This window comes from Falco punctatus (genome assembly GCF_963210335.1).
Source record: "Falco punctatus genome assembly, chromosome: 2".
Classification (NCBI taxonomy): domain Eukaryota; kingdom Metazoa; phylum Chordata; class Aves; order Falconiformes; family Falconidae; genus Falco; species Falco punctatus.
The window spans coordinates 75676675-75703852 of record NC_137581.1 but is presented as its reverse complement, the minus strand read 5'-3'; the positions used below and the strand labels follow the sequence as shown (position 1 = coordinate 75703852).

The 27178-nt window shown below is 43.5% G+C and overlaps 2 protein-coding genes across 2 annotated transcripts in view; both read right to left on the bottom strand.

Moving 5' to 3' along the window:
• Positions 1-23246, bottom strand: part of MRPS6 (mitochondrial ribosomal protein S6) — a 109764-nt gene extending 86518 nt beyond the window's left edge. Inside the window, exon 1 of the mRNA XM_080374771.1 lies at positions 23112-23246. Within this exon, the coding sequence (XP_080230897.1) occupies positions 23112-23156 (45 nt within the window). The 5' untranslated portion in view covers positions 23157-23246. The remainder of the gene's footprint in view (positions 1-23111) is intronic.
• On the bottom strand, positions 714-23252 carry SLC5A3 (solute carrier family 5 member 3). Its single transcript, XM_080374714.1, has 2 exons — positions 23112-23252; positions 714-9062 (listed from the first exon to the last, which is right to left on the bottom strand). Exon 2 carries the CDS (start codon positions 8758-8760, stop codon positions 6619-6621), a length of 2142 nt encoding a protein of 713 aa, XP_080230840.1. The 5' UTR covers positions 8761-9062; positions 23112-23252; the 3' UTR covers positions 714-6618.
• Positions 23253-27178: the final 3926 nt, after the last annotated feature.

Here is a 27178-nt window from a genome sequence, read left to right as displayed (position 1 = left end):
GGCCACCCCAGCCCCACCTCCCCACAACATCAGGTGGCCTGAAGGTTCTGCAGTCAAACTCTCCACCCATATTTTGGATCCTTAAGTTCTTCTTGCAGTTCTAAGAATCTGCTTTGGTTTTGTTTCCTCTAACCAAACACCCACACCCTGCTTGAAGAGGTCTGCCTTGTAACAACAGGAAAAAAATTGAGAGGTATCTTTGTATAGAGGGATGCAAGGCTTACTACAAGGAAGAATATGTATGACACTTATAGACAAGTTCTCCAAAGTAGCTTCACAAATATCTGTTCTGTTGTTGTTTGTTGGGTTTTTTCTCTATTTTTATTGAAACTTTGTACAGAAGTTTTAAACATTTCCATACAATACTTTTAGACAGGACAAAATGCCATGGTAAAGGAATGTAAACTGCAAGAAACACAGTCTGAAGTATCCAAATACTCTCTAATAAGAGTTTTAGTTTGAAGACTAATGCAGTAGGCAAAATAATATGCATACAGTATACAAAGAACAGTATACACAGGGCCAGCAATGATAACTATGAAAATTTTGCATCAGATTTACTTCAAAGGTTTATAGCAATATGATGATTCTATACACTAGACCAAAATTAATTTATCATACATCGTTTCTATGACAAAAAGCTTGTCATTAAGGACAGTAGCAACTTACAATATAATTAAGCTGTATTAATCTCATTAACACTTCTAAATCTATATTCCTACTACAGTAATTTTTTTCAGTATATTGTCTTATAAGATCTTAACAGACCTTTAAATAACACTTTACCAAAAGAGACCTGGATCCATTATAGTGATCTTATCTACATGCCCATTTGGCTTATTTCAAAAAAACAAGGGACAAGCAAAAAGGCAAGTTTCAAATGCTATATGATATCATTTGGTTTTGGTCTGAAATGTATTTTAGTTGAATAGTTAAAAAAAAACAAACAACAAAAAAACCCAAAAAGGCAGTTCATTAACTGGTATTTTATATAAAATCTGCAGAAAAAATACAACAGCAACAAAAACCAAAAATACTTCACAGATATCTAAAAAAACATATCAGAGATACAAGGTAAAGCAGCATCACTTTGACACTGTGCTTTAAAAATAAGATGATGAATGAAGAGACTGCCCTAGTGATATTAGAAAATTTGCTTTCTTCTTGAAGAAGACTACTAACATTTTGCACAGCAACTATTTTTATAACCACCTCATTTAAAAACGTGTATTTATAGACACAGAGAATTGTCATATCATTACCATTTTTGCTCAAAGTGTCTGACTTTACACAGTGAAACTGATAATGCTAAGTGTCACCAGATGTCACTATACCATGAATTCAATATTAGAACAGAAGTGAAGCAAATGCCTTTAAACCAACACCATAAAAGAAATAATAGAAAGTGTTTTGTAAACAAAACAAACCACTTTGCAAAACAAGAGAGTTCAGAGATCTCACAGTGAAATCAGAATCCTAATTATATATGTTTACATTCTAGGACTACTCTTTACCTTAGGCCAATTAAAGCACATTAAACCATTTAATTATATACAAACATTTTCTTAAAAAAAATTTTGTAAAACATTGCACACAAGTCTGCTTTTTAACATCACATAACAAGGTTAGTTTTATTTTCAAAACAATTACGTTTAAGGGCACAGAACATACAGAATACCAAATTAACAGATGAGTATTTTTGCTTTGCTATACATGCTAAATCCAAAGATTTCCTCAAGAAAGCTAGAGCTTAGAAACTCCGACTTCTTCCATGTATCCTGTTCTCTGAAGGGGAGCATCTCCCAACACCTCCTTTATCTTAGGATTTAAAAAAATATATATATAAAAAAAATAAAGCTGTATGTTTTAAAGTTGTAAGCTTTAAGTGCTCGTGCAGAGACCCTTTGATGGCTCTGCCCGCTTCACTGTAACCTTGTGATAAATCCTCTTCACTACTCAGTTACAGTACTCTCATGACTTACATCAGAAGTCTCATGCTGGCCCTTCTGGGATTAAGGTGAAAAGGGGAACACAGAAGTGGAGAAGTATAAAATACACAAGCGGTATACTGAAGGCCATTTTAGTTTCTTACAATCTCTCACCGTTTCCTTTCAGGTATTACTAAAACCCAACAGGAAAAAAAAATAAATCACAAAAACAACAAAAAAATCCCTAAACTTTGGCAGAGAATAGCATCAAATCAGTCATTAAAAAAAAAAATTAAATAAGAACAGTCTCCCAGAATGTACTTCTAAGCTCCCAAGAAGCCTTTTTTTGTTGTTGTTGGGTTTTTGGGGGGGTTGTTTGTTTTGTGGTTTGGTTTTTTTTTTTAAAATAAAAGGCTTCGAATAAATTTCTGGGAGAAAATTCAAATATCTTAACAGAAAAATAAGTTAAGGGAAATAAAAAAAAAGTGTCATTCCAAAGTAAGTTTTTCCAAGAGTGCCATTCATAAGCTCAAGGCAATAAATAAACCAATCTCTGCAAGACAGAAGCGCTCATCCTCCTGGATCTACCCCTGCATGACTAGCCAGTCCCACTGAGGAAGCAGTGGCCAGGCATTAAGATTTATGCAACCGATTGTCCTTATGGGAGACCCTTTGTAGTTTTGCTGGACAGAAAAGTTGGTGTTTAAACCAAAATGTATTAACCTGGGTTAACACCTCTTCCACAAAGATCATGATCAGCAGATTAGCAAAGGCATGTTTACGCTATAAAAAAAAATATCCTCAAGCAACTTCTTACACTAAGGTCCATTACACTAGGCAAGGTACTTGCTCACCAATATAGACAGTTTGCTTGAAGCCTTTTTTTTTTTCCCCTCAAATGAAGGCCTTTTATTAAGTGGTTATACACAGCAAAGAACATCAGCAATTTTTATGACCTCTAAGACATGAAAACAGCATATGACTGAAGAGGCTGGCATTAGGCAGAGAGTAGCATAGAAATACACTTTTAAACAACTGAAAAGAAAAATAACTTGCTTAAAAGCTTCTTCAAAATAACAGGTCCAAAGATAGGGGGGATGCAAGGTATTACTTTATTCAGATCCTGACTGAAACAGAACAAGGTCTTAAAAAGATTAGTCAGGATGAGTTTGGTACAATGCTCTGGGTGATGCTCTGTGTTGAGAAAGGAATGGACTCTGAATAATTAGAAAAGATAAGGTGGGCACCTGAAGGAGATAAGGAAACCATAAGTCAGGAAATCGTTGAACGAAGAAAGTTGAAAGGTTTACTCCACCTAGATCCCACCTATTATGAACAGAATGATTAGATGTCAAAATCAAATGAATATATTGTAAAGATGTTGTAACCTCTCATGAAAACCGTATAAATTACCTGACTTTTCACTGAAAACTTGGGAGCTAGTCTGTCCAGTGCAAACCGGCTAGATCCCCAACGTTGCATGAAATAATCACCTTTGCTGCTTAAAGACAAAAATAGTCTCTGAGCAGTTACTCTGTGCCGTTTTGGCATCATGACTGACTGCTAATTACACTAATTAATGCAGCAACTTGTTAGTTTAGCAAAAGTGGGAATACATTAGCTGGGAGATGTAGTATCTCAGATTCAATAGTCAAAGGCTGCACTGCACATTTGTGAAGGATTGTGACTCCCTACCACAGTAAAGGAAAATTTCACTATGGATGTACTGGAGTTATACTTAACAGGATTCAAGCATCCTATTTATTAACTCTTTAAACAGTGTTCTCTTTAAAATATCAAATTACTTGGGTGGAAGAGAGGAGGAAGATCAAGCTGGAAAAGCTATTATAAGCAAATCACTCTTCAGGTGGCAATAAAAGCCATGCCTTCAGCTTCACAACCATGTAAGGCACCCTGGGAAAAAAGCAAGCACAGATGATGCAATGGCAGCCAAGCCAAGCAAAAGGGTCCCTGAGCTAACCTGGCTTCACAGGTTAGGAGGCATTGCATTTAATATTGGTCCAGAAAAATCCAAGTACCCGTCACTGATAGAAAAATGTGTCAAGTTACTAAGGGACAGTGCCTGGTACAAGAGTCTCTCTTTCCCTGTGCCAAGTTAAGCATGTTAACCAAATCCCAGCCTTTTCAAGAAGATATTGTTGGATTGAGACTATCGTTACCCTCCACAAGTTGTTATTTTTCATCCCACCAAGATCAAATTTTGTACTAAATTGTTTTTATGCAGGATAAACTAATCAACTATGTTTTACACCTTTCTTACAGTACTGACCTTCCCAACTAAGCCCACTAATGAAATACCTTGAGATGCCATTAATGTATTTCACATACTACGATTTTACCATTAAGAAGTATTCAAAATGTTTTTTCTGATCAAAGCCAACCACACAAACAGTAAGAAGATGTGTCTTGTCACACCGTTACTAACATCAAGACTCCAGTACAGTAACTCTTCTCTTCTACATATATTGTAACACTGTTCCTACACTTATTTCCAGTTAAAGAGCAGTCTACTTTCCAGGAGCAACAACTAAAAGTGGAGAAAGGTGGGGCATCTCAGCCTCTGTTTAAAGTCTTGGAATGAATGGGATTTAACTGGCTTAAAAACGACATTCAAACAAAACCCCCCACAAAAATGGTAAAAAGTTATTTTTTTCTGAAAATATGCATTATACATCACACTACTAAAAGCTATTTGGACGGCCTGCCATTTATGGCACCATTGTACTGGAAAGCAAACCTCCTCCAGCAGTCAAAGGCAGGATTAACGCAAGTTTCATTTCTACAGAACTACTTCACCCATAGGAATTGTTTCTTGTTGGTGGGCCAAGGAAACATTGTTGGACCCCTGAATCGATGTTGCTGAACTGTCAGCATGGTCCCTCAGACAGTTTTTGGCCTAGCCAGTTCACACTCTCTCAAACAAGTCCCAAGACGAGCTCAGGAACAAAGACAACTGGAGGGATTATTTTCACATGGAAAGCCTGGATACGACCACTCTGTCCTGGAGGATAAAGGAGTTTAATACTGTAAGTGCATCCACACACTGCCAGCTGCCCTCTGTGTCCAAAAGCAGGTGAGCACCCAGGATGGCAACACATTCTCCTGCTTTACCAAGGGGGAAGGGGACCAAGCTCCGCAACCTTTCCGTCTGCTAACCTCCATCAAGCTGCTGGAATGTCCTCCATACCCAGAAACTGTTCATCCCTGTCTCTGGCATCCATCCTTCAGGAGAAAGAAACCTCAGGATCGAGGCCTACCAATCATCTATGATCACCTGGGAAAAGTTTAACTTTTTTCAAAGAATCATAAAGGCAGACCTCAATTGCCAATACAGATTATGACTGCACATGCTCCTTATCTCCTGACACAAAATCCCTCAGTAGTCATTCCTTAAGGGAAAAAAAAAAAAAAAAAGTTTGACAGGGTGAAAGGGGAAGTGGGAGAAGACATGAGGCAAAAGGACTCTGGAGAATAAGGACCACTTCCACTTCTTTCCCCACTTCCCCTTACTCTTGTCTTCCCACTTGTTTTTCTAGCCTTACAGGCTCAGTACGCAGCAACGGTAGGGCTGCAGAGTATTTCTTTCTAGACATACACAGCAGAGGCAGAGTTATTTTTCAGTGTGCTTACCAAAGTGAAGACATTAGAAGTCTCACACTTTTTCTCCCCATGATGGAACCTATGTACAATTTTTTCTCTAGAAGAGGCTAACCCTAATTATAGTCTAAGGTTTTGCAGACTGAAGAAGCTGAATAGGTACTCTTCTATTTCAATATAGTACAAAACCCAAATAAAAAGCATTCCTTTTTTTTTTTCTCCCCATCTCCTCCATTGCCAGTCTTATCACCTCCAGAGTTTTGGTTTGGTTTTTGGGTTTGGAATTTTTTTTGGTTAGTTTTTGTTTGTGTTTTTTTAAATACAGTAACTTTTCAGTAATGGAATTTACAGTGGATAGAAGTCAAAAGGCAAATTTTCTTAGGTAAAAAAAAAAAAGAAAGCTCTAACAGCTATCATGTTTTAAGTGCTAAAGATGAGACAAAATATCTTCCTGTTGTTGCCATAAGAAAAATGAGAAACTGAAAAAAAAAAACAAAACAACAAAACAAACCTAGAAGCAGTGAGCAAAATTAAAAAGTGCCGAACTGGCAAAAGTAATACAGCTATGTTACAAAGAACAACTGCACAGCAATATGCATCACAGCCCTACATTTAAAAAAAAATATTTTGACACAGTTTTAATCATTTAGATTTTACACACTGGTAAATGATTACTTGTTAGCATCACCTTAATGCTGACTGAGCTCTGTAACCGCCTGACTTAAAACACAGCCACCTGCCTGCCTTTGGTATATTTATACATGTATACATGGAAAAACAAAAGGTTAGTACTGCAATTGGAGGGGGGGGAGGACAAAAGGGAAAAAAGAAAAAGACATCACATGACACGTTCTGCTTTCAGGAGAGATAGGACAACATGTCTCAAATGGTCTCTACATAGGCTAGAGTTGATTTGATCTTACAATTATAGCGTAAACAATGCCTCAGTTGCAGTTACTGTTATTTGAAAAGAAAAAAAACAAATAACCAAAAACGCAAAACAAACAAAATCTCCAGAGACCTGTATCAACTTCTGTATGTTTAGCCATACCCTTAAAAGTTCACTATTCACTCACAAAGAGAAATAGACAAACATGAATATTCCAAGCGAACAGACACAGACCAGTCCAGTATTTAGTAATAGTTTAACTTTTGGAGTCTCTTCCAGCATTTGTAAACAAACAGTCTCTTCCTCCATCTCCCGAAGAGCTCTCTTGTTCATGTTTTTACTTTTAAAGCCACAGAACCAATCTATGAATTTCAAATGTCTGTCTCTATCATCAGTCTCTTCCTCGTGCTTTTTCTCCCCCATCAAAGCTGCTTGTCCGTTTGAGTAACAATCAACTGGTGTCTCAACTTCAGAGTGACTCACAGAAATCACTGGGTTGCTGTCATCTCTGCAAGTAACCAGAAGATTGATATCCTCTGGCTTAATATTTTTAATATTTTCTTCCGATTTGCCATTTGGAATGATGTGGTTAGCGTTTTCATTGCACTTCAGGATGCTCTTTTCTTGCACTTTGTACAGCTCCCCCTTTGCAGCATTCTCTTTCACATTCCTGTTTTTCACTGCCCAGAAAGTGGTCGTCCGAACCTGCTCCTTCGTAGGTGGAGGCGTGAGAAGGCTTACTACAAAGGTCACAATGCCAGTGATCCAGAACAGAGCTGTTGCAACATACATGTAATGGATATTTTTGATAAAGCTTGGCCTAGTATCCGGCTGGTTACACTCCGGAGCACGATAGATAAACGCCAGTATCAACCGTATCGCTCCAAGAACAAACCCGGCCATTCCACCATAGAAAGCCCCCTGCTCATTGCAACGCTTCCAAAAGATACCCATAAGAAACAGAGCAGCCACCGGTGGGGTCAAGTAGTCCGCTACCTCTTGAATATAAAGGTACATCTGACCACCTTGCATTTCTACAATTATCGGCACCCAGGCAATGCTTATAACCACCATGAATGCAACAAAGACTCTTCCTACAATCATCAGTTCTCTAGACGTCGCGCTCTTCCGAATGAGTTTGTAGACATCAAGTGTGAATATGGTGCTAGCACTGTTGAATATGGAGTCCAAGTCACTCATTAGTGCAGCAATCATCACAGCCATCATCAGTCCCCGCAGACCAACTGGCACCAGTTTCATCACCAAACGTGGATAGGCTATGTTAGAGCATCCAGCTCTGCTCCCGCAGACTTGAAAACAGTGTTCCGGATTAATGCAAGCGATATCATCTGCGAACAGTATTCGTGAAATCATCCCTGGGACAACTATAATAAACATTGGCAGCAACTTTAAGAAGCCTGCCATCAGAGTGGATCCTTTGGCATGAGCAATGTTTTTTGCAGCTAAAACTCTCTGAACTATGACTTGATCGGCACACCAGTACCACACAGAAGCTGGGGTCTGTCCCAACAGAAATCCAGGCCAGGGAATATCTTCATCTGTTGGCTCACGCAACATTTTAAGAGCATCAGGCTTTGGGTTGACATTGCAGGAATTGGTATTGGAAATGTTGTAGGTTAACAAGATAGACGTAACATTTGGTGACGCTAACATGTACCTTCTTTTAACTTCTTCAAACCCACCAACCTCCGTAATACTTATGATCATAAGTGTGAGGGCACCAATAATCATAAGCAGAGCTTGAAGGGTGTCTGTATAGATGACAGCCACAAGACCTCCAGTCACAGTCAACAGTGCAGTCATTCCAATAAGGAGGATAACTGACAAATAGAGGTTCCAACCTAGCGATTCTTGAATAAAAAGTGCCCCTGAATACAAGTCAACTGAGAGTTTGGTGAAGATATAAAGAATTAGAGACAATGCTGCAAAATATATTTGAATTCTATGCCCTCCAAAACGCTTGGACAAGTATTCAGGCATGGTGTACACTCCCGACCGGATGTAGACTGGAACGAAGACCCATCCTAAAAGCTGCAAAAGCATTAAGGCGTTGAATTCCCATGCACCTACTGCAAATCCACTCGCCGCTCCAGATCCTGCGAGCCCAATGAAATGTTCACTTCCAATATTGCTCACAAACAAAGATGCACCAATAGCCACCCAGGTCATAGAACGCCCTGCCAAAAAGTAGCCACTTACGGTGCTCCGATTGTATTTCCACATGGCAAAAAAACCTATGCACATTACAAGCACGAAGTACAGTGCCACAATGGCAATGTCTGCTGTTTCCAAAGAAGCCCTCATTTCTGTAAACAAAATGACTTCGCACAGCTGACGTCCACTTCTCGCCCCCCAGCAAACGTCTGTTAAGCAACACGTGAACCAGTTAACATATATCAACACTGTGGATCAAATTCTTTGTCCCTTGGTTTGCTGTCCTGATGCTGGTGGTTGTGGCACATTTACTTTCTCCGCTTCTCAAATGGAAATTTGGAACTTAGCACGCACTTTTAATCCACATTCCACAAGAGCATCAGCCTTAACTCAGTTGATGTAGGAGAAATTCTTAGTTGCAGCTAAGTTTAGTGAGGCCTACTGTACCAACCCTGCAAGGCAGCAAAGACAAAAGACAAAGATTGAATTAGAGAAGAATTTCATGAAGTAATGAGAAAAAATTTGAAGTCTAGTAAAACAATGACTGAACACCACAGATTTTTTTTCCCCCTTATATTTCCTGCTGCATTTATGCAAACCGTAACACACATAATTAAGTATTCGTAGAACTAAGTAGTAATGCCTTTTACAAATCAACTTCAATGTTTACAAGTACCTTAAGAGACGCAGCAATTCTGCGGTATTAAATGACCCCAATTCCCCAGACCAAGGTAAGGAACAGACATTTTATTTTTCTTTACTTTAGAATCGCCCAAGTCTGCTTCAAGACACTAAACAAGCCTTCCTCTATCAAGCGATCTAAGGGGGGACGGGGGGGATGGCGACCAAAACACAAAAAACAACCACTAAGGAGCATTACTAGCACTGCACCCCACAAATCTTGACGGATTCTGGCATCACGTGCATGCACTTGAGACACCAGCTGGCTGCTAGAGCTAAAAATCAAAAGGAAGTCACAATGCTGTCAAAAAACAACATAAATTTAAGATCAGCTGGAAAAATCAATGTTATTCCACAGGTTTTAGATGAGTTTGCACCTGCCTGGGGTACAGATAATCACAGGGTTACATTTTTCTCTGGAAGTCCTTCATACATATCCCATGTAATCCAACTGAAAAAAAAAAAAAGTCCCATTCAAGCAAGTGACAAAAGCAAAGCTACACCTGACATCTGACTACATCTGATACTCTAAAGAATATTTCTGTCTGCAGTGTGCTTTTTGATACCCACACGGTTTCAGGATTTTTTGGGAGCACCCTAGACACAGGAGGGAGAACCAGATGGATTTTGGTAGCAGTTACAGTTGCCAGGATGACAAAGAGCACTGTTGCCAGCACCATCTATCTGCATCCAAGCATGAAGAGGATCACTAACATCAGAGACAGAAGGTTTTGAGGCAAAGCATACCCTGCCTCTCCATTCCTCAAGCCCCAATCACACCCAATTCTATCAAAGCATGTCAGGAAACAGGTACTCATTTAGGCAAGCAGGACCGAAGCACTCAGAGTGGAGGGAAGGGGATAATAAAAAGACTGCTAGCAGACAACCAGACAGGTGGGAAAGGAAGGGGGTCTGAAGGGCTGCACACTGGGACTCCTACCTCTGCCACACAGACAGGATGCCTCTATCTCCTATTTATGCTTTGGGAGGTATCATTTACCAATACCCATCTGAAACCTTTCAATGGATTTAGAGGGTGCTGGACAAAGTTCTACTTCCTACACCGAATGTACACAGCAAAGGAAGAGAAGACCAAACCAAAGAATCTGTTTAGTCTAGTCTAATGATCAGAACACAACTCTTCAGTATTCAAGATTATTACAGAGAAGTAGTGAACAGGGTCTGCCTCCATTCCTCTATCCCACCCACCAGTAAAGGTAATGTAGGCACACACCAAAAAAAAAAAACCAAACAAACCCAAAACAACAAACAAACCCAAACAAAAATCCACCAACAAAAAACCTTGTTGAATCTTTTTTGTGACCATAAGGCCTACCAGCCTTAGAAATTGTAGAAGCATCAGCTTCAGGCACTCCCACTTCATTTGCAGAAGTGCTCTGGCACTATGCTGAAACTCACATTTCCCTAGTAATTCATCTATGATTAGTACAAACACCCAGATAACGTATTCCAGTATTTGGGTGGGTTTTTGTTTAGCATTCCTGTAGCTTATTCATTTTGTTTTAAAAAAAGAAAAAAACCATTAAAAATTCTCAGATAGACAATAATAAAAACTATAGTTGAGTTTGAAAAATCACACACTCCCTCCCCTCTGCCTTACTTTGTGCATTACTGAAGGTAGCAACAGTGCTGATATAAAAAAAAAGTGCACTTCTCCAAGGCAAATGTATTTTTAACATAGCTTACAGCAAACCACAACTTCAGCCTTAAGGAGAAATTCACAATCATGTTATTTGTACAAGCTGGCTGTTTTTCAAGAGTAGTTCAGAATCAAAAAAGATAATAAGGGTTCCCCACCACCACCACAAACCCACATGAGAATACAGATATTCATTCTGCTGGAGTTACAGCCAATAATGAGAGACTACGGAGACATGGCACAAAATGGACTGATTACAGTAGTGTGCTAAATTTATCATGCTCATAAGCCTCAAACCACAGATGTATTTTAAATTCTTCCACAGAAGAATTCACATTTATTCCCACCCACAAATGCAGCAGTAGTTAAATAGTCTATTAGTGTAATCCAACACAGAATTATAAACACTTCCAACCATATGATGCCAGATACAGGTATAATGTACTATTCTTAGTTTTAAGCACTTTTGAGCAACACTTCAGTGTTGTTGCATCTTTTACTATATTCGGTTATATTTTCAAATGCAACTACATTATAATGTTTATACCAAAACTATAAATATTGTAATGAAAGGGTAAGAAGCGATTTTACTCAGACACAGAAGAAAAAACTGCTACACAGAATATTAGAATAAAGTGCAAGCTAAAGAAACAGTAATAACTGATATTATCCCCTCTTTTATTACTGAAAATGTTCAGACTTGAACTTCAGTTCACATCCCACCATCTTCCCTGTAGGTTAATCAATGACCTGGCAAACTATACTAGACAGTAATATCTATGAATCACAAAAAAAAATATTCTTAAAGCTACATCTAGTTGATACAAAAGGTACCCAGCTCATAGCACAACTGTTACAAGCACATTCAAGCACTCTGAAAAGTGCAAGTATTAGACAGCTTCTCTTGAATAAATCATGACATTTCCCAATAAGGATACTTGCAAAACTACAGTGGGCTCAGTCTAACCAAAATAAACAATACATTAAGTTTCTTGAGCATTTTCCACTGGAAGGTACAGCCAGATGATGCATTTGAAATAACCAGTCTACAGAGACCCTAATCATCACCTTTGTAATCAACATCTGAATTTTGCAGGGTTTAGCTCTCTTTAGCAGGAAGGTGGAAAGCTTTCAGTAGCTGCTACAAATTTGCTGCACTGTTACTAAATTACTGTACTAAAGTAGCTTCTTGTACCAGTTTCTTATTAGACCTAATTCTAAAATAACCCTGGAACTTTTTTTCATTACGAAAATGAGATTCGTCCCTCTGAACTTTCAGCAAGTTATGACCTCAAGTCTTAAGAAGGACTTTTGAGATGCCCCATGTGAGTTTAATCTCAAGTTATTAGAACAGCGTACATTGTGGCACTGAGAGGAAAAAAAAAAGACAGAAAGACAGCACTGCTGCCAAGGACTGAAGTTTTTTTTTCCCCTAAGGCTGTTTTCTGGCTGGATCATATCAAAGACACAAAATGATGTGCTTCCCTCTTGTCTGAAGATAGAGGGCTACAGCTTTGGTGAAACAATGCATATGTCGCTCCAACAGGCAGCCTGTCCTTTAAGAAAAAAAAAAAAAAGTCTCAAGCAATTCCCTGAAGAGATATTAGCTAATGTGAAGCAGATTTAGGGTGGGATTTTTAGGAGAAATTTTTATGATTGTTTTAAAGGAAAACTTTCTCCACAGTGCTTTTCTAATAAGATGTGTCTTTTAATATGCCAGAATCAAACTGCTCCAGCCCTAAAGCAACTATTTGTTTTCTGCTCAACCTATTTCTCTTCTTAGCAGATGGGAAGTTTCTCAGTTGACTTCCCTTTTCTCTTAAAGAGTCAGTCCCAATGACCATTGCTTTAAGGGTTAGTCTGGGGATGCAAACACCCACATACGACACAGGAATGTCCACTGCTATCATCTGTTAGCAAATTAAGAACATACTTAACTTTTTTCACAGTAGTTTTGAGGCTCTTTCTTAGAAAGAACATTTTTCTTCATCTTCTTCAAGCAGGGGCACGTTAACTCATACCAATAGCATTTTACCTACTCAACAACTCACTTGCATAGAAGGAGTATACCCAGATTGTCAGGCTCAACAGATACATGCAAATATTAACAATAGCTCTCCCGAGGGGGGGGGGGGGTAGAGAATGAGAAAAAAAAAAAGAATAAGAGTCTTATGCCTTGAGCAGGTCTGTACAACATCCAGCTCCTCAAGTGTGTTGTCTGGCCTGCTCACACTGCAGGCTACCTGCTACGGACATGCAAGTTCCTACCCGTCCACTTCTCCACAGTAAAAACAAGGTTGTCTGAGGCAGCCCATCTCTCAGGGGGAAAAACATAGGAAAAGCTTTGTTCCATTTATTGCAGCACTCTAGAACACAAAAAAAAAAAGGAGCACAATTGTCCTTCATGGAGTAACTGATACACACCAACTTACTCTTACGTAGTACATGCCCTTGAGAAAGGAGGGGCTAGCCCTGCCAGCTGCTGAGAGCCCTAAACATCCAGGACCACAGTTTCAGGACCTTCCCTTGTAAACCAGGAGCTGGAGCAGAGAGGCCAAGCAGGAAACCCACCTGAGACAAACCGGTTATGTTGTAGGAAGCAGGAAAGCTCAGAGGCAGAAGTTGGCCTGTAGCATCTAATAAATAACTTGAGTTAAGATCTGGACTGGCATTCCCAGCAGCTCAACAGATTGGAGTAGAAGAGTACCACATTTCCAAGTGAGCTGACCCAGCAGCAACCCGACTAACCTGTTTGCCACACATGCTCTGCTGCCCCAAAGTGGTACTGCGTCAATACATCTGCTGGCCTTGAAGAACACAAGTGCCACAGAGACAACTCTATAAACCATCACTACCACAAAGGTCCAATTTGAGGTGCAATGTTCAAGTCAGTCACTCAAAGGAGTTGTTACAAACATATAACACTATTTATTTTCTTTTTGTCTGGAGTTTCAGGAATCGCTCCAGTTCTGGTCTTCATTTTACTGCAGCATCAGAAAGAGAAGCTTGCTCCAGAACACAGTCTTCTCGATTCTTTTCTAAAGGACTGCTGAAGGAGACATGAGAGAAATAAGTAACCTCACAGCATGCAGTTCAGCAGCAGAAAAAGAACTACACTGCATTTCCCAGTTGGAAATGTAATGCTACTGTGAACTATTACAGAAGCAAACTGGAGTACTTTAGGCCAACTGAAGCCGAAGGGCACTGTGACTGACAGTGTTAGAGTAATAAATCAATTAGTTGTTTTTGTTTTTAACCATTCTTCCCACCCCCCCATCCCAAGTGTATAGACCTATTTAGGTCTCCCACCAAGTCAGAAATTAAGAAGGGGGGGGGGGGGGAGGAGAGAAGGCAGAAGGAAGACGATGCAGCTCTAGCAGAGTCCTTATTCAGTACTCCACAAAAACAGAAGCTCCAGTACCGTTAATTGCAAAGGGAGAGGAGGGTGGCTTGTTTTCTGAAACCAGTATCACTAGCAGTGCCTCAGCAAGCCACTTCATACCACTGCCTGTGGCATTCACATTTGGATGGTTTCTCTCCCCATGAGTCAGTCCCCAGCACTGTCAGGAACAGTGGATTTATTGGCTTCTACTTCTTCAGAAACTCCAAACACCTACAAGGGGGTGGGGTGGGGTGTTAAGCTGGGGACAGATGAGAGGAGATAGAAGGTTCCTTTTTATTTGTTAAAATAGATACCATGAAGAAAGACTATCTTCTCCACACCTGCCTAGACATACTGTAGTCATCTTACTTGGTCTTAAGCTGATGGACTTTAAGTTTAACTTGGACTACTAGTTTAAAGAAAACATGTATGCAAGTACTTCCTTTTCCCCTTGTCTGCCCAAAAAATTGGCTTATGTTTACACAGGTGACAGGTGTTATCTGGGTTCTCTGAAGAGAGCAGAAGGTTCAGCTGCTGCTCAGCACTGCTGAGGAACTGGGCTACCCTTCCCTGGCAAATAAGCCAAATCATTCACGCCTCTGCCATAACTCAAGCAGATGACTACCAGAGGCTTAGATGCTCAAATACGGGTTGTCACTATATGCAGCTCCATCCCTCAGCAAGGAAAACACGCTTTTCTTTGCAACTGCAGACACAATGACATTCTTCCTTTTACACAGGAACTGGAAGCAGAAGAGGACAGAGGATACTGAGGAGGCAAGTGGTCAACAGTTACTAAAGAGCACAAGAGGGCAACAGGGAAAGCAAGCCATTTTAATGCAGATGGGAGGGGGTGTCTCCTCCAGGAGACGGTAAAAAGTAGAAAATTCTGGTATCATGCAGCACCAGGCCAAATTTTCCCTGCCAGGTAAGTGTGTCAAGACATCAGCTAACATACTAACTTGGAAACTGCAGAGGGACACTTAGCCCAAAGACTCAAATTCCTTTTTGTGGCAACCTAAAGGTGAGAAGTGCAAACATATTCACTGTCACTGATAAGTACTATTCACCTAGTTTGATGAAGTACTTCATCACTAAGAGCAACAGCAAGAGAATGGGTAAAACAAGCATAAATAGGCAAGTATTTGATATCTGTAGAGGATCTGGGAGCACATAATCAAGTTTTCTGGACAGGGAAGTCAAACTTTACCACCCTGTTAGAAGCACACCATCAGGAAATTTTGTAAAATCTCTACCGCTGCCAAAGATGACCTTTTCTTCAGCTGCAAGGTACAAAGATGTGATCCAGTTAGTGATTATCACCATTCAGCAGTAACTGATGTAACTGGCATACTCCACTCCTAGCCTAGAAAAACATGCTGGTTCACCCAGTTTTAAGAGGATCTTGGCTAGGAGAGTACAGACTTCAGAAATTACTTAGGAAATAACAAAGGAGTAGCAGAAGCATTAGTCACATGCAACCGGACAAAATACTACGAATAACTTCTTCCTAGAATTTCTAGGGAGAATAAAAAAAATTAAAACCAGACTCATTTTAGCTAATTTAGGACTTCCCCAAGTATCCAACACATTTATGGCTGCCCACAACCTTTACAAGAACATAAAGCATCACAAGTTTTATTGAAAGGCAAGACAGAAGTTTCAGGGACATACATAATCCTAGAATTTAAGTTCAAGGCCCTCTAAGCTTCCTGCTCTGCAGTGTGTTCTTACAAGATTTCTAATTCTTCTTGGGGATTTTTAAGACTCTAAAACAAGGCTTAAATAAAGTTATCTTGGTTATAAAACAACTAGCTAGTCTACATCAAGTTTTGTAATTACCTTTATTAAAAGCTACCAAACATTGATTTTTCTAGTAGTCTCAAACACATCAACTCCACTGAACACATTCCCCTTCTGCATCCATGCTCTGCATGTACCTTTGTTTTTAATTATTATTCCTTAAATATTTGCATAACTGAAGCACAAGGACTGGCTTATAAGTGGACAAACTAGGACTAAAATAAGATGCGAGAAATAGAACAATAGTTCCTGTGTAGTTCCTCACAATCCTGTTTCTAGGGTTTGTGACCTTTCCTTTACTCCATCTGCTTCTTTCCCTTCCCCCTCCCCTCACCAGGGGTGATGCGTTTTCTTTAGTATCTCATTTCCAGCACCGCTATTTGCAGTAGTGCTCCCACAGCACAGGTCCTTCATTTACACCGATCTTGCCTTACTTTCCATATTTCTACTTCCCATCTTTCCTGTTCCACTTCTGCATAAAATAGTTATATTTTGTGTATCTGTCCTCCCTTTTATTACCCTACCCCCCTCCTCCTAGCACCTTCTTATCAGCTCTTCTACAGAATGCACACCAGAGATATTCCTGCTGGTCCACTGGGCAGCCAGTTTTGAAAGGAACAGCCTAGTGCCCAGTGGCTCCTGCTGCCCCTGGATAAGCAGCACAGAGGCTGGTATATGCAGCTCTATCAAGCAACTGCTTCCACACAAGCCATACTTGATGAATTACTTAGTCACTAACAGCAACAGCAAGAGAATGGGTAAAACAAGCATAAATAGGCAAGTATTTGATATCTGTAGAGGATCTGGGAGCACATAATCAAGTTTTCTGGACAGGGAAGTCAAACTTTACCACCCTGTTAGAAGCACACCATCAGAAATTTTGTAAAATCTCTTCTGTAACAGATGTAAAATCTCTTACGGGCACAGACTTGTAGCAGAGAAGGTCTAGGCAGCTGTGGCTCAAATAATTACAGCAGCCTGCTCTGGCTGGAGTCTCACAAAAAGCAAGATAAGTTACGTGATCAATAATCAACAACCACCAACATAATCTTTGGGTGGAAACTGCCAGCGTTATGAGCCTGGAACAAGGGAACTGGAGAAAACCACTGAATAAGCACAGAAAGCAAAAGCTCCATCATTAGAAAATATGGTATATATGATATATTAGAAGAAAGAAAACATATACACACGTTCATACTTGATTTAGTTCAACAGCTTATTCTAAGTGATATGATGGACATCTTTTAAAGTGTCAGTTGCTTTTGAGGGTTTTTACAACAATGGAAAGCAATAATTTTATCAGAATACATTCTCCCTCCTTCAAACGTTAACAGACAGACAGTCTGCCCTTATGAAGTTTATAAGCATCCCCCTGTTCATATACATGATGCATCCACATGTATACATACATACAGTGAACAAAGGAGGAGAGAGACACAGCCAAGAGAGAAGAGCGCATTGCTAAGTAGGTAACGGGGGCAAAGAAAAAGTATTTTAAAGACTAAGCCACCATTCCTGCCCACTGAAGAGGGGCTAGCCAAATCTCACTGAAATCTGCCAGTTCCAGCATGGACACAAGGACCTGCCCACAGCTCAGCCTCAGCACTCAAGGCTTGCAACCCTACAGACTAGGGACCAAGAGTGGCAGTTAACCCAGGGCATGCCATTTCACACACTCAAGCACATCACTTGATACACTGCGGAAACCTGCATGAACCAAGAGGATTTCAAAGCCTTTACTCTTGACATCAACAGAGCACTCACTTTGGACAACTTTGCCAAATCCACCTAGCTAACTACTATCTGCTATAAAAAGACAAACTATTTTGCAAGAGAGAATAATCCTCTACCTCTCCACATACCCAAGACAGCTACATATCCCACACCTGGCAGAAACTTAGATGAGGACCACTCTCAAGTCTTAAGATTGAAAAGGGGCAAGCATCAGCCAAGACTGTATCATTCTCAAATGCTGTCTGTATCTCACACTTCAAAATCAAGTTATTCTTATGGAAATGCTTAAGACAGAAAACAAAAAGCTGACTCCTACGGGACAGTCAGCACGAGATCATGTGGTTTTTCCAGTTTTGGCTTTTAGATCCAGATCTTTGGCCTTCTTTCCAGGACCACCCCCAACACAAGGGTCCTTCCCTGCTATGCATAATACTATGAAGAGGAGCCCGTTTCAGCCTACTAAAAAAGTCAAAGGAAAACAGAGAAAAACATTTCTGTCATTTTAACCTGCTAAGTAGGGGAGCAGAGTGGCAAAGATGTACAATTGAACAGTAAGAACAGGTAGGTTCACCGGAAAGGAAAGGCAATAAATAAAAACAGTATCTGCCTGCTTACTGCCTTCTTCACTCTCCCCCTGCTTCCTCCTAGCAACTAAGATATCAAAAGCCCAATTGCTGCAGCTGCCTACACAGCAATTAAGTGTAATAGTCAAGATGTCAAGCAACACTACTGCCCATTACTTCGGCTTTCCTAAAATAGCTAACAATCTCCACCGCAGGTAGGGAATTTTTGAAACATGGCAACCCACTCCAAAGGCAACAAACAGATGCTGGAGACAAATTACGTTGCGTGAACGTGCCAGTCAAACTGAGAGCCCAGATTCACTGCAGTACTACAGAGGTGGGTAGATGGGTCCCTGAGTCCAGATATTTGCTGAAATGAGGTAATTAGGTTTTAGACTATGACATGTTTGTCCTTTGTTACACATGAAGTAGTGGAGAAGAGTACGCTGCTAATAAAATACTGACACGCTTCCTCATTTTTAGTGAAATACTCTAACAAAGCATTTGCAAACTGTCCATTCGCTTCAGTTCCAGTTACAAAGTTGTTTTGTTGAAGACAGGTGTCCCAGCTCGCAAGAGTCGAGCAGCAGCAAGAACCGCATGGGAATATCGCCACCTTCTCTGCCTGTCCTAGGCTCCGCCGGCTGCCAGCTCTCCTTGGCGGGTGTCTCACATTGCCGCCCCGCGGTCAGTCTGCAAAACAGCATCAGAGCAATAGGAAGCCATTTCCAGCTCTTCCTTCCCTTTCCCCCCCCACTTCCTTCCCCAGGCTCTCAAGGGACTTTCCGCAGGACGAAGAGGGTAGGGAAGAAGCCTCCCTGAAGAGCTCTCCTTTCTCCAGCAAGCGACGACAACTGCTAAATCACTAGCGGGTCACTACCCTTTCCTGCTCTGCCATAACCCCCCTGCTGAAAGCCAGTGGTGACTCCCCTGGGAGAAAGTTGGAAATAATTAGAAACTCATCTTTTGCTATGAATAGTAAAGTTTAGAGCACAAACAACTGTCTTCATTCTGCACCTTCACTACAACTGCAGTCCGTGACTCAGGCCCTTGGGGTTAGCCAAACATGCTGTTTACATACATCTATCTGTACACTACTGATAACAAGTCTGCCATCAAACTCCCCAAGCTCACCATACAAATTTTGTTGTTTGCATGTTGGAGGGTTGAAAGCCACACACGAGCAAAATTCATTATTTCCACCCCAAGTTCCAGTTACTTCACTGGCCTCATACTCCAGCCTTCTCCCAAAGCATCTCTTCCACATACTCACACAGAGTAACACAATCCAAGTCCCTCACTGCAGCTACTCTTCAAATATAGCGATACCACAGAGAAGTAGCTTTTGATTTCTTTATTTTAGGAGTATTTTAGGAGGGTTTATTATTGTTTTCCTGCAAAGCACTGACTGGAGCCTCTGCTGATCAAGAACTCCATCCACAGGCAATTTACAAATGCAGTATCTCTAGTGCATGTCAATCACCTACCTACATGTCACGACCATACCCTACCTACAAAACAGGACAAAGAATGGCTGCTCATCAGAATAAACTCACAAGCTTTTGTGAAAAGTACATGCAGACAACTGGTGACAAAGTTTGAAAGTAAGAGTTTTCCTCCTTACACACACACACCCCGCAAACTCTTTGGTGCTGCATTTTTAAGACACAAAAGGAAAGCTGAAGAGACTCTGAGGAAGTCTGCCAAGAAGCAAAGGGACACAGGAGCACCAGGCAGGACTGAGGGGTCATGCTTGCCCTGTAACCATGTCAAGGCTAGCTGTGTAGGGAGGAGACCAGCTGCGCAACAGACTCCATGGTTCACGGCAGAAGCCACATGGAAGAAAAAAAATGAGGTGGGATCCCCGGCTTGAACACAACCAGTACTAGGAAGCAAAAGAGTTTAAAGCAACAAAAGTGAATTTGAGGGATTTATTCTGCCTACACCTATGAAAATACCAAGGTAACTATTAAAACTAAGTGTGTGGGGGGGGAACCCCACAAAATCACAAAGTTTACCTCTGAAGAGAGCCGTGAAAGTCTACTGGCCTGTAGCTCTGAGACGGCTTGTGCTCAAGCTGCCAGGGAGCTCAGAGAAGTTGACAACAGCCCTAAAGCACAAGAAAGCCAGGCAGCAAAGGTCTGCCTTTTTTTTGTTTGTTTGTTTGTTTTTGTTTTTCAAGGCAAGGGAGCCGTCAGAGGTGAGGAAGGATGCCACAGACAGCAAGAGAAACGTCAACACTTGCTCAAGCCTTCACACTAAAGTGGGCACCAGAGCACACAGCCACCAGAGAGGGACTGACATCATGGCAGGACAGTGAACACCTGCCCAGGGCAGCTTCCTCAGGAAGCACTAGCATTAAACAGCAATGTCATTTATTCAGGACTGTGTATGATCTCTCAGACTTCTACAGGAAGGAGTTATGCAGTCACCTTATTTCAGACTGCTTAATTAACCCCATATTCAGGTGTCCATCCTTTGACTAATTTAAGTTAGCATTACAGTCAAGATTATGCACTGCTATGGGGGTCACTAGAGCAACCCCTTTGCCAGGATTCAGCAGCACTGTATAGCTTACAACCACTACAGAAAATTTTTTCAAGTGTTCTCATTAGACAAGAGAGGCAGCAGTAGCAAGATACTGGAACACAAAAAAAGCACCTTGATCTGGTGTACTGTCAACAGCAACAACAGCATCTAGAGATAGAATCTAAATTTTAGAGTTACAACAAGGGTACACCTGAGCCAAAACGTAAGTGTTTGAACATAAATCACAAAGCTAAAGAACACCTTAATATACATCTATCAGGGAAGAATATACCAGGCAGTCAAACTTCAAAGAGGAAAAGGTTGCAGATGTTAAATCCTGAGTGCATCGATGCTCATTAGAAGCATCTTACAGCTAAAAGCTTATCCCTGCATCTCTGTGTCAGATTCTAGGAACCAAAGATCCTTTCCACCAGACAGCACTCCATGGTATCCTTTCAGAGTAGTCAGTTTATTAGTCTCAGTATTATGTCAGACTTGCTATGCTTTCTGTCCTGCTCTGCATTTACACTGCCCACACAGCATAATGCACCTCCCACATTAACAGCATGTATACAAAAAGCATCTCATCACCTTACCTGTGGCTTATACCCTGATGGGGAGGGGTATGGAAAAAAATAAAATTACCATGTTGACAACCCAAGCCCAAAAGCAGCCAGCATGTTTTGTCAAAGCAAATGCTGCTCCGTGAGGTGGTGCAGCAATGTCACCAGATTTTTCTCTGTTGCTGTATTTCTCCACTAGAGGACTCACCTGAGGTCTACTACAGCTTCTGCAGTTAAGCCAAGTTTAAAAAAAAAAAAAAAGCCAACCCTGACATGTGGATGGTACATGTAAAATGAATGGAAATGTACTAGTATGTGTCGCACATATAATACATGAAGACATGCTCCTATAACTACAAAAGAAACACAGTAATACTATTTAGCTTCCTGCTATTCTATGACAGCTATACATGTTCATTTAAATTACGGTTAAATGCAACAGCAAGCATGTCCACGCTGGGTCAGAGCAGAAGGGTTACAGCCTAGCAGAAGTGCTGCTACATTCCAACACCAGCACTGCATATTAAGCTGGCAAGTAGCAGATAAACAAAGGCTATAGAAGGTACTAGAGAAGGACCAGTATCAGCTATTATTTTCCAAATAAAGGGTCCCATCTACAGAGATGTTTCTGTATTATTATTATTACGCACAAGTACACACACACCCCGCACTGATTCAGCTCTTATAAAACAGAAAGAGCATCATATAGCCTCACTTGCTCACGCCACGGCTTATCATCACGCCGCCAAAAAAAAAAAAAAAAAAAGCGGCAACGGCTAGCAACCCTTCCCGTAGGCAATACGGCGAGCCGTATCAGCAGAGCTCAACTGGTGTTAGCAACGGCGGGGGGGGGGGAGGGGGGGGAATAATTCTTGAGACTTCCCCGGCAGAAAGGTGGGCTGGAGAGGCTGGGAGCTGCCATCCCACGAGGGGATGCTTGCCAGAGCGAGTCCTTGCTCTCCCCCACCAAAGCTCACCGCAAGGCCTCCCAGAGGCGACGGGACCCCCAGCGCGGTACCCAGCGCGGCCATGGCAGGTGCTGGGAGTGGGGGGGCGAGCACACGGCCATGGAAAGCGCTGGTGCTGCGGGGGAGGACGGGGGACGCGCCGGCATCGGTGTGCAAAGGCAAGGCAAGGGCTAAGTTCACTGGCACCACGAGGGGCGGGGAAGGGAGATAAAAGAGGAGTAAATGCATCTATTTCGCTAAGCGCGGGATCTGCTTACCTGCGGACCAAAGGGGAGGGGGGAGGGGGGGACTGCGGCTCTAGGGCAGCAACCAGGCAAACTCGCCGAGGGAGCCGGGGGGAAGCCAGAAAGAGGAAGGGGAGAGAGAGCAGAGGAAGGCACACGGCAGCCTGAACGAAGCACGCTGCGCAGCGCCGCTCCGGAGCGCGGCGGGCCGGGCGGGGAGGGCAGGGTTCGCCCCAGGGGAAGGGGCCGGCCGGGCCGCCCCCCGCCCCCCGGGCGCCCGGGGCCGGGCCGTGCGGCTGCGGCGAGGAGGAGGAGGCAGCGAGGGGACGCCGGGGCGGGGGTCTGTCAGGTCCCACCTGGCTCCCTCCCTCCCGTCCTCCCTTCCCTCACTCACCCTCTGCATGGCTTTCAGGATCAAAGCCAGTTCATAGCGGGGCATCTTAGAGCTGGCTGTGGCGGTAGGAGCGGGGACGCGGCGGGGCAGAGGGTGGGGAGGAGGGGGCGGCGGCGATGCCGGAGAGGGGGGAACCGGAGGAGGAAGGCGCGTCCCCGGCGGCAGGCGGTGCTGGCAGCGGCTCTGCCCGCGCGGCTCCCAGGCTGCACAGACACCCGGGCGGGCGGGCGGGCGGCGCGGCTTAAAGGGCGCCGGCAGCTACGCAGGCTCCGCCGCGCCGCCCCCTGCCCGCGCCAAGCGCCGCCTCCCCCGCGCACACGCCCGCCCGCCGGGGGGCCGCTACCGCCCGCCCGCCCGCGGGCTGCCCCGCCGCCCCGGCCCGGGGGAGAAAGGGGACGGGAGGGGGGACACCCGCCGCCGGGGAGCGGGCCGAGCCGGGCGGGGCGGGCCGAGCCGCGGCACGGGCGCCGCCTCCCCCCCTGCGGCGGCTCGGGGCCTGCGCCCGCCTTCCCCCTTCCCGCCGCGGCGGCCGTGCCTGCTGCAGGGAGTGGAAATTTCCACTGTGTCCGCCCCCTCGCTCCCCCCTCCGCGCACACACACACCCGAGACCGCACATGGCGGGGGGGGGAGGACAGCGCCGGCGGCGCGGGGGGCCCCTGCGCCTGGCACCCAGCCAACGGCGCCCACGGCCGCGGCGCAGCGGCCATCGTCCCCACGCACCTGGGTGGGGGAGCTGTGGCGGGCCGGGGCTGCACACGTGGGGCACCGCAGCCCTTCCAGAACCTTCCGCGTCCCGGCGCTTCTGGGTGCCTGTCGCCCGCTGACAGAAGCGCAGGTGGATGGGACCCAGCTGCGTGGCTGGGCGTAGGGGCCAGAGGGGCGGCATGGCTGAGGTAAAGCTGCGTGGCTGGAAGGTGTCTGGCCTCGATGCCCAGGTGTTCCCGGCGAGGGAGCTTCTGGGCGAACGTGTCCCAGCCAGCAGTGCTCAGCCCTTGGCATTGTACTTGCACGCAGCCATCAAGGTCAGCGACACAGACTCCCCCTGTCAGGAGCACGTCCAGCGCTGGTGTCCAGCTGTGGCTGTGCTAGAAGCCTGCAACCACCTGCACCCAGCAGAGAGGGGCATTTGGAAAGCCTGGTGGTCCATCAGGCTGGGTTGGACAGCATTTCTTCCCTCCACAGCAGGAACGCGTCCCTCCAGGCGTACCCCCTTCCCTCACACTCACACGTACCCCTGAGCGCCCAACAGGTGGGCTGGCTTTAAGGAGAGCAAGCTCGTGTTGAGCTTCTGCCCAAGGTTTTGAAGCCCTCATCACTTGGCCCTGTCAGCTGTCAGAAAAGAAGGAATGAGAGAAGAGAGCCACTGTATCGTGGCTCAAGGAGAAGCAGGGAAGAAGGCAGATACCGTGATTAAAAAAAAAACGTTACATATCTATGCAATACCAGCCCCAGCACATCAAGAGAGGCCTCAGCATCTCACCCGGGAACCCCAGCCATGCCCTTGCACACCAACAAGCAGGGTCGCTTGCTTTTACCATACGTAGCTGGTGGAACGAATCCCAGGTACTGCTAACTGAAAGCTTTTCACTACACCTTCCATCGTGAGTTGCAGCACAGCCAGCACTAGTAGTGCTTGGCCCTTCCTCATCTTAAGCAGGTGTGAGTTCTGGGTAGTTCCCTACAGGCACAACAAAGCCTATGTGGGTGCTAGGAGCAGGTTTGTGTACTGCTACAAGTTATCAGCTGCTCAGGATGAATTGCCTATGCAGAAGTGTTTACGCATATTCCCAAACTCCCACCCCCCCAGTGCTCAGGCAGTAATTGCCAGTCAGCTGACGGGTATAATTTACTGCCTGTTGGTGCTTACCGCTTACAAGCCCTCCCTGGGTTACTCTGCTTGGGTGGTTTTTTGATATGGTGTTGCCTGGCCTGAGCTTCTTCCTTGTTCTGAACAGGAGCCCAGTCAGTTCCAGAGGAAATCCAAATAGTAAGTGATGGTCCCCAGTGGAGACAGGAATACCGCCCTGCCGCACACACACGATCAGACAGCCATTCCCGCCCTGCTAGTGCGCCCTGCCAGTGGTGGCACAGTCACGCCTGAGCCATTCTGTTATCTTCCCACAACATGAAACCCCTACGCCCTGCCGCTCTACCAATGCTTTACCTGCTTAAAATGCTCCTCTGCCAGAAAAGAGGAAATGTATTCATCCAGCCCCTGTTCCTGAAGTCTTTCTCTCTCGCATGCAGAACTTTATGCAAATCCCCAAGTCTATATACTGAAATATCTAGTGCTGCTTTCAAATGCCAATATTTGATTCTCAGTTGGGATATATTTATATTCACGACTCATACTCGTTTCTAACTACAGTCCACATGCAAGCCCCACAAATACACATCTGCATGTGGCCAACAACCTCTCCTTCCCTTTTCTGTGAATCCCACCCACACCTGTACTTAAATGCTGGGTCTCAGGGCCCCACAAACATAAGACTAACCTGAGTCCACTCACATCTGTGCCTGGGATTTGCTCACACATGCAGAAATACTTGAGCATGAGATCTAATAAACACACTCCCAGACAGGCGTTCCTATATATATTCACTAAATGAGATCTGTATGCCTGAGGGTCTCTCATGCGTATTAGCAACACAGGTATAGTGACTGTCTATCTATATATCTATCCATGTCTGTAATGCTATGCACGTATGGACATCTGGTCTTGTGCATCATGCCTACACATAGTTTTGCACACTCACTCGTGGGCTGACCACTGCATACACCTGCGATGTCCCGTATCTTTGTGGGACAAGAGTTCCTAATGCTTTCTGACTTTTACTACTGATGTAGTGTGTCCACCAGGTATGAGCTACCTCAAGTCTCACAAGTTTGTTTTTCCCTCAAAGTGCTAACCACAAGTATCCAAACACCATAGGAAACTCTCATTTAATATTTTAAAGCACACAATTATAGAGGAAGGTCTGAAAAACATGCAGTGCCCATGCCCTAAACACTCTGTGAGGAAATACAAGCTCTCCTAATAGACATTATTTTATTTTATTTTTAAGTAACAAGTGTGAACTTTTGAGAGACTCGGGTCATGACTTTTTCATGCTGGAGGTTAGGCATGCTACAAAGGCAAACTGTCCTCTCTGCATCTTGGTGTCTTTCACATCCATCCCTATGCCAGAGAGCAGCACAGGGAGCACTAATGAATAATATCACTTTCTAATAAAGCACAAGATAAAAATATGTCCTCATGCATTCTATCTGCATATGTAAATACAGAACCTATTCTGTGAAAAAGCTGTTGCAAATATTTTAGGGAATTAAAAAATGTCATGCAATATCTCATAGACTTCTGACAAAGAAGTTAGCCCAGCATGGCAGGATTAAGTGGGGAAATGACAGAAAAAATACTGCACTTTTAAAACCTCAAAATTGCCATTAATAGCCTCTCTAAGCACAACTATGTTGTGCTTTGGTGATCTCTTTCTTCTAATGGAATATACCTAGTTTTGAAACAAGTACTCTGTACCACAGAAAAGCCAATTCTCTCCTTTTAATAAAAGCTTTAATTTCTAGCTGTGATACATTGCACAATATCAAACTAAAATCAGAAGTTAACACAGGTTTAGGACTAGGATCTTGGCTGTCTTGAACTTCAGATCAGGACAGATACTCAGAGGTGTTAGCAGAAAACAGGAATTGCCTGTGGAAAGAGCAGTTACGCTGCCAAGTGTGGTTTTGTTTGCTTGTACTGCTCTTTGTCTATAAACTACAGACAGGTATAAAGATGTAGATACAGATACGTGCCTGTTTGCCCTAGTATTTACTCACCTTCTCAGTAAGGTTTGTAGCTGAGCACTATACGTTTGAGATAACAGCAGATGAACTAGGGAATACAAAGCCTGCATGGGAATACCTTCATGGCTCTGCAGTCATGGCAGCGATTGTGCTCCAGGCATACTCCAAAGAGTTGACTGGTGGAGCCGCATCGTAACAGTGAAATACCAGAAGTCATCTGGTCTCAAGGAAGCAGATTAGTGAGCGAAGCTGAAGTGAAGGAC

Coding starts and splice junctions, on each gene's coding strand:
- SLC5A3 (XM_080374714.1), bottom strand. CDS start 8,760: ATGAGGGCTTCTTTGGAAACAGCAGACATTGCCATTGTGGCACTGTAC.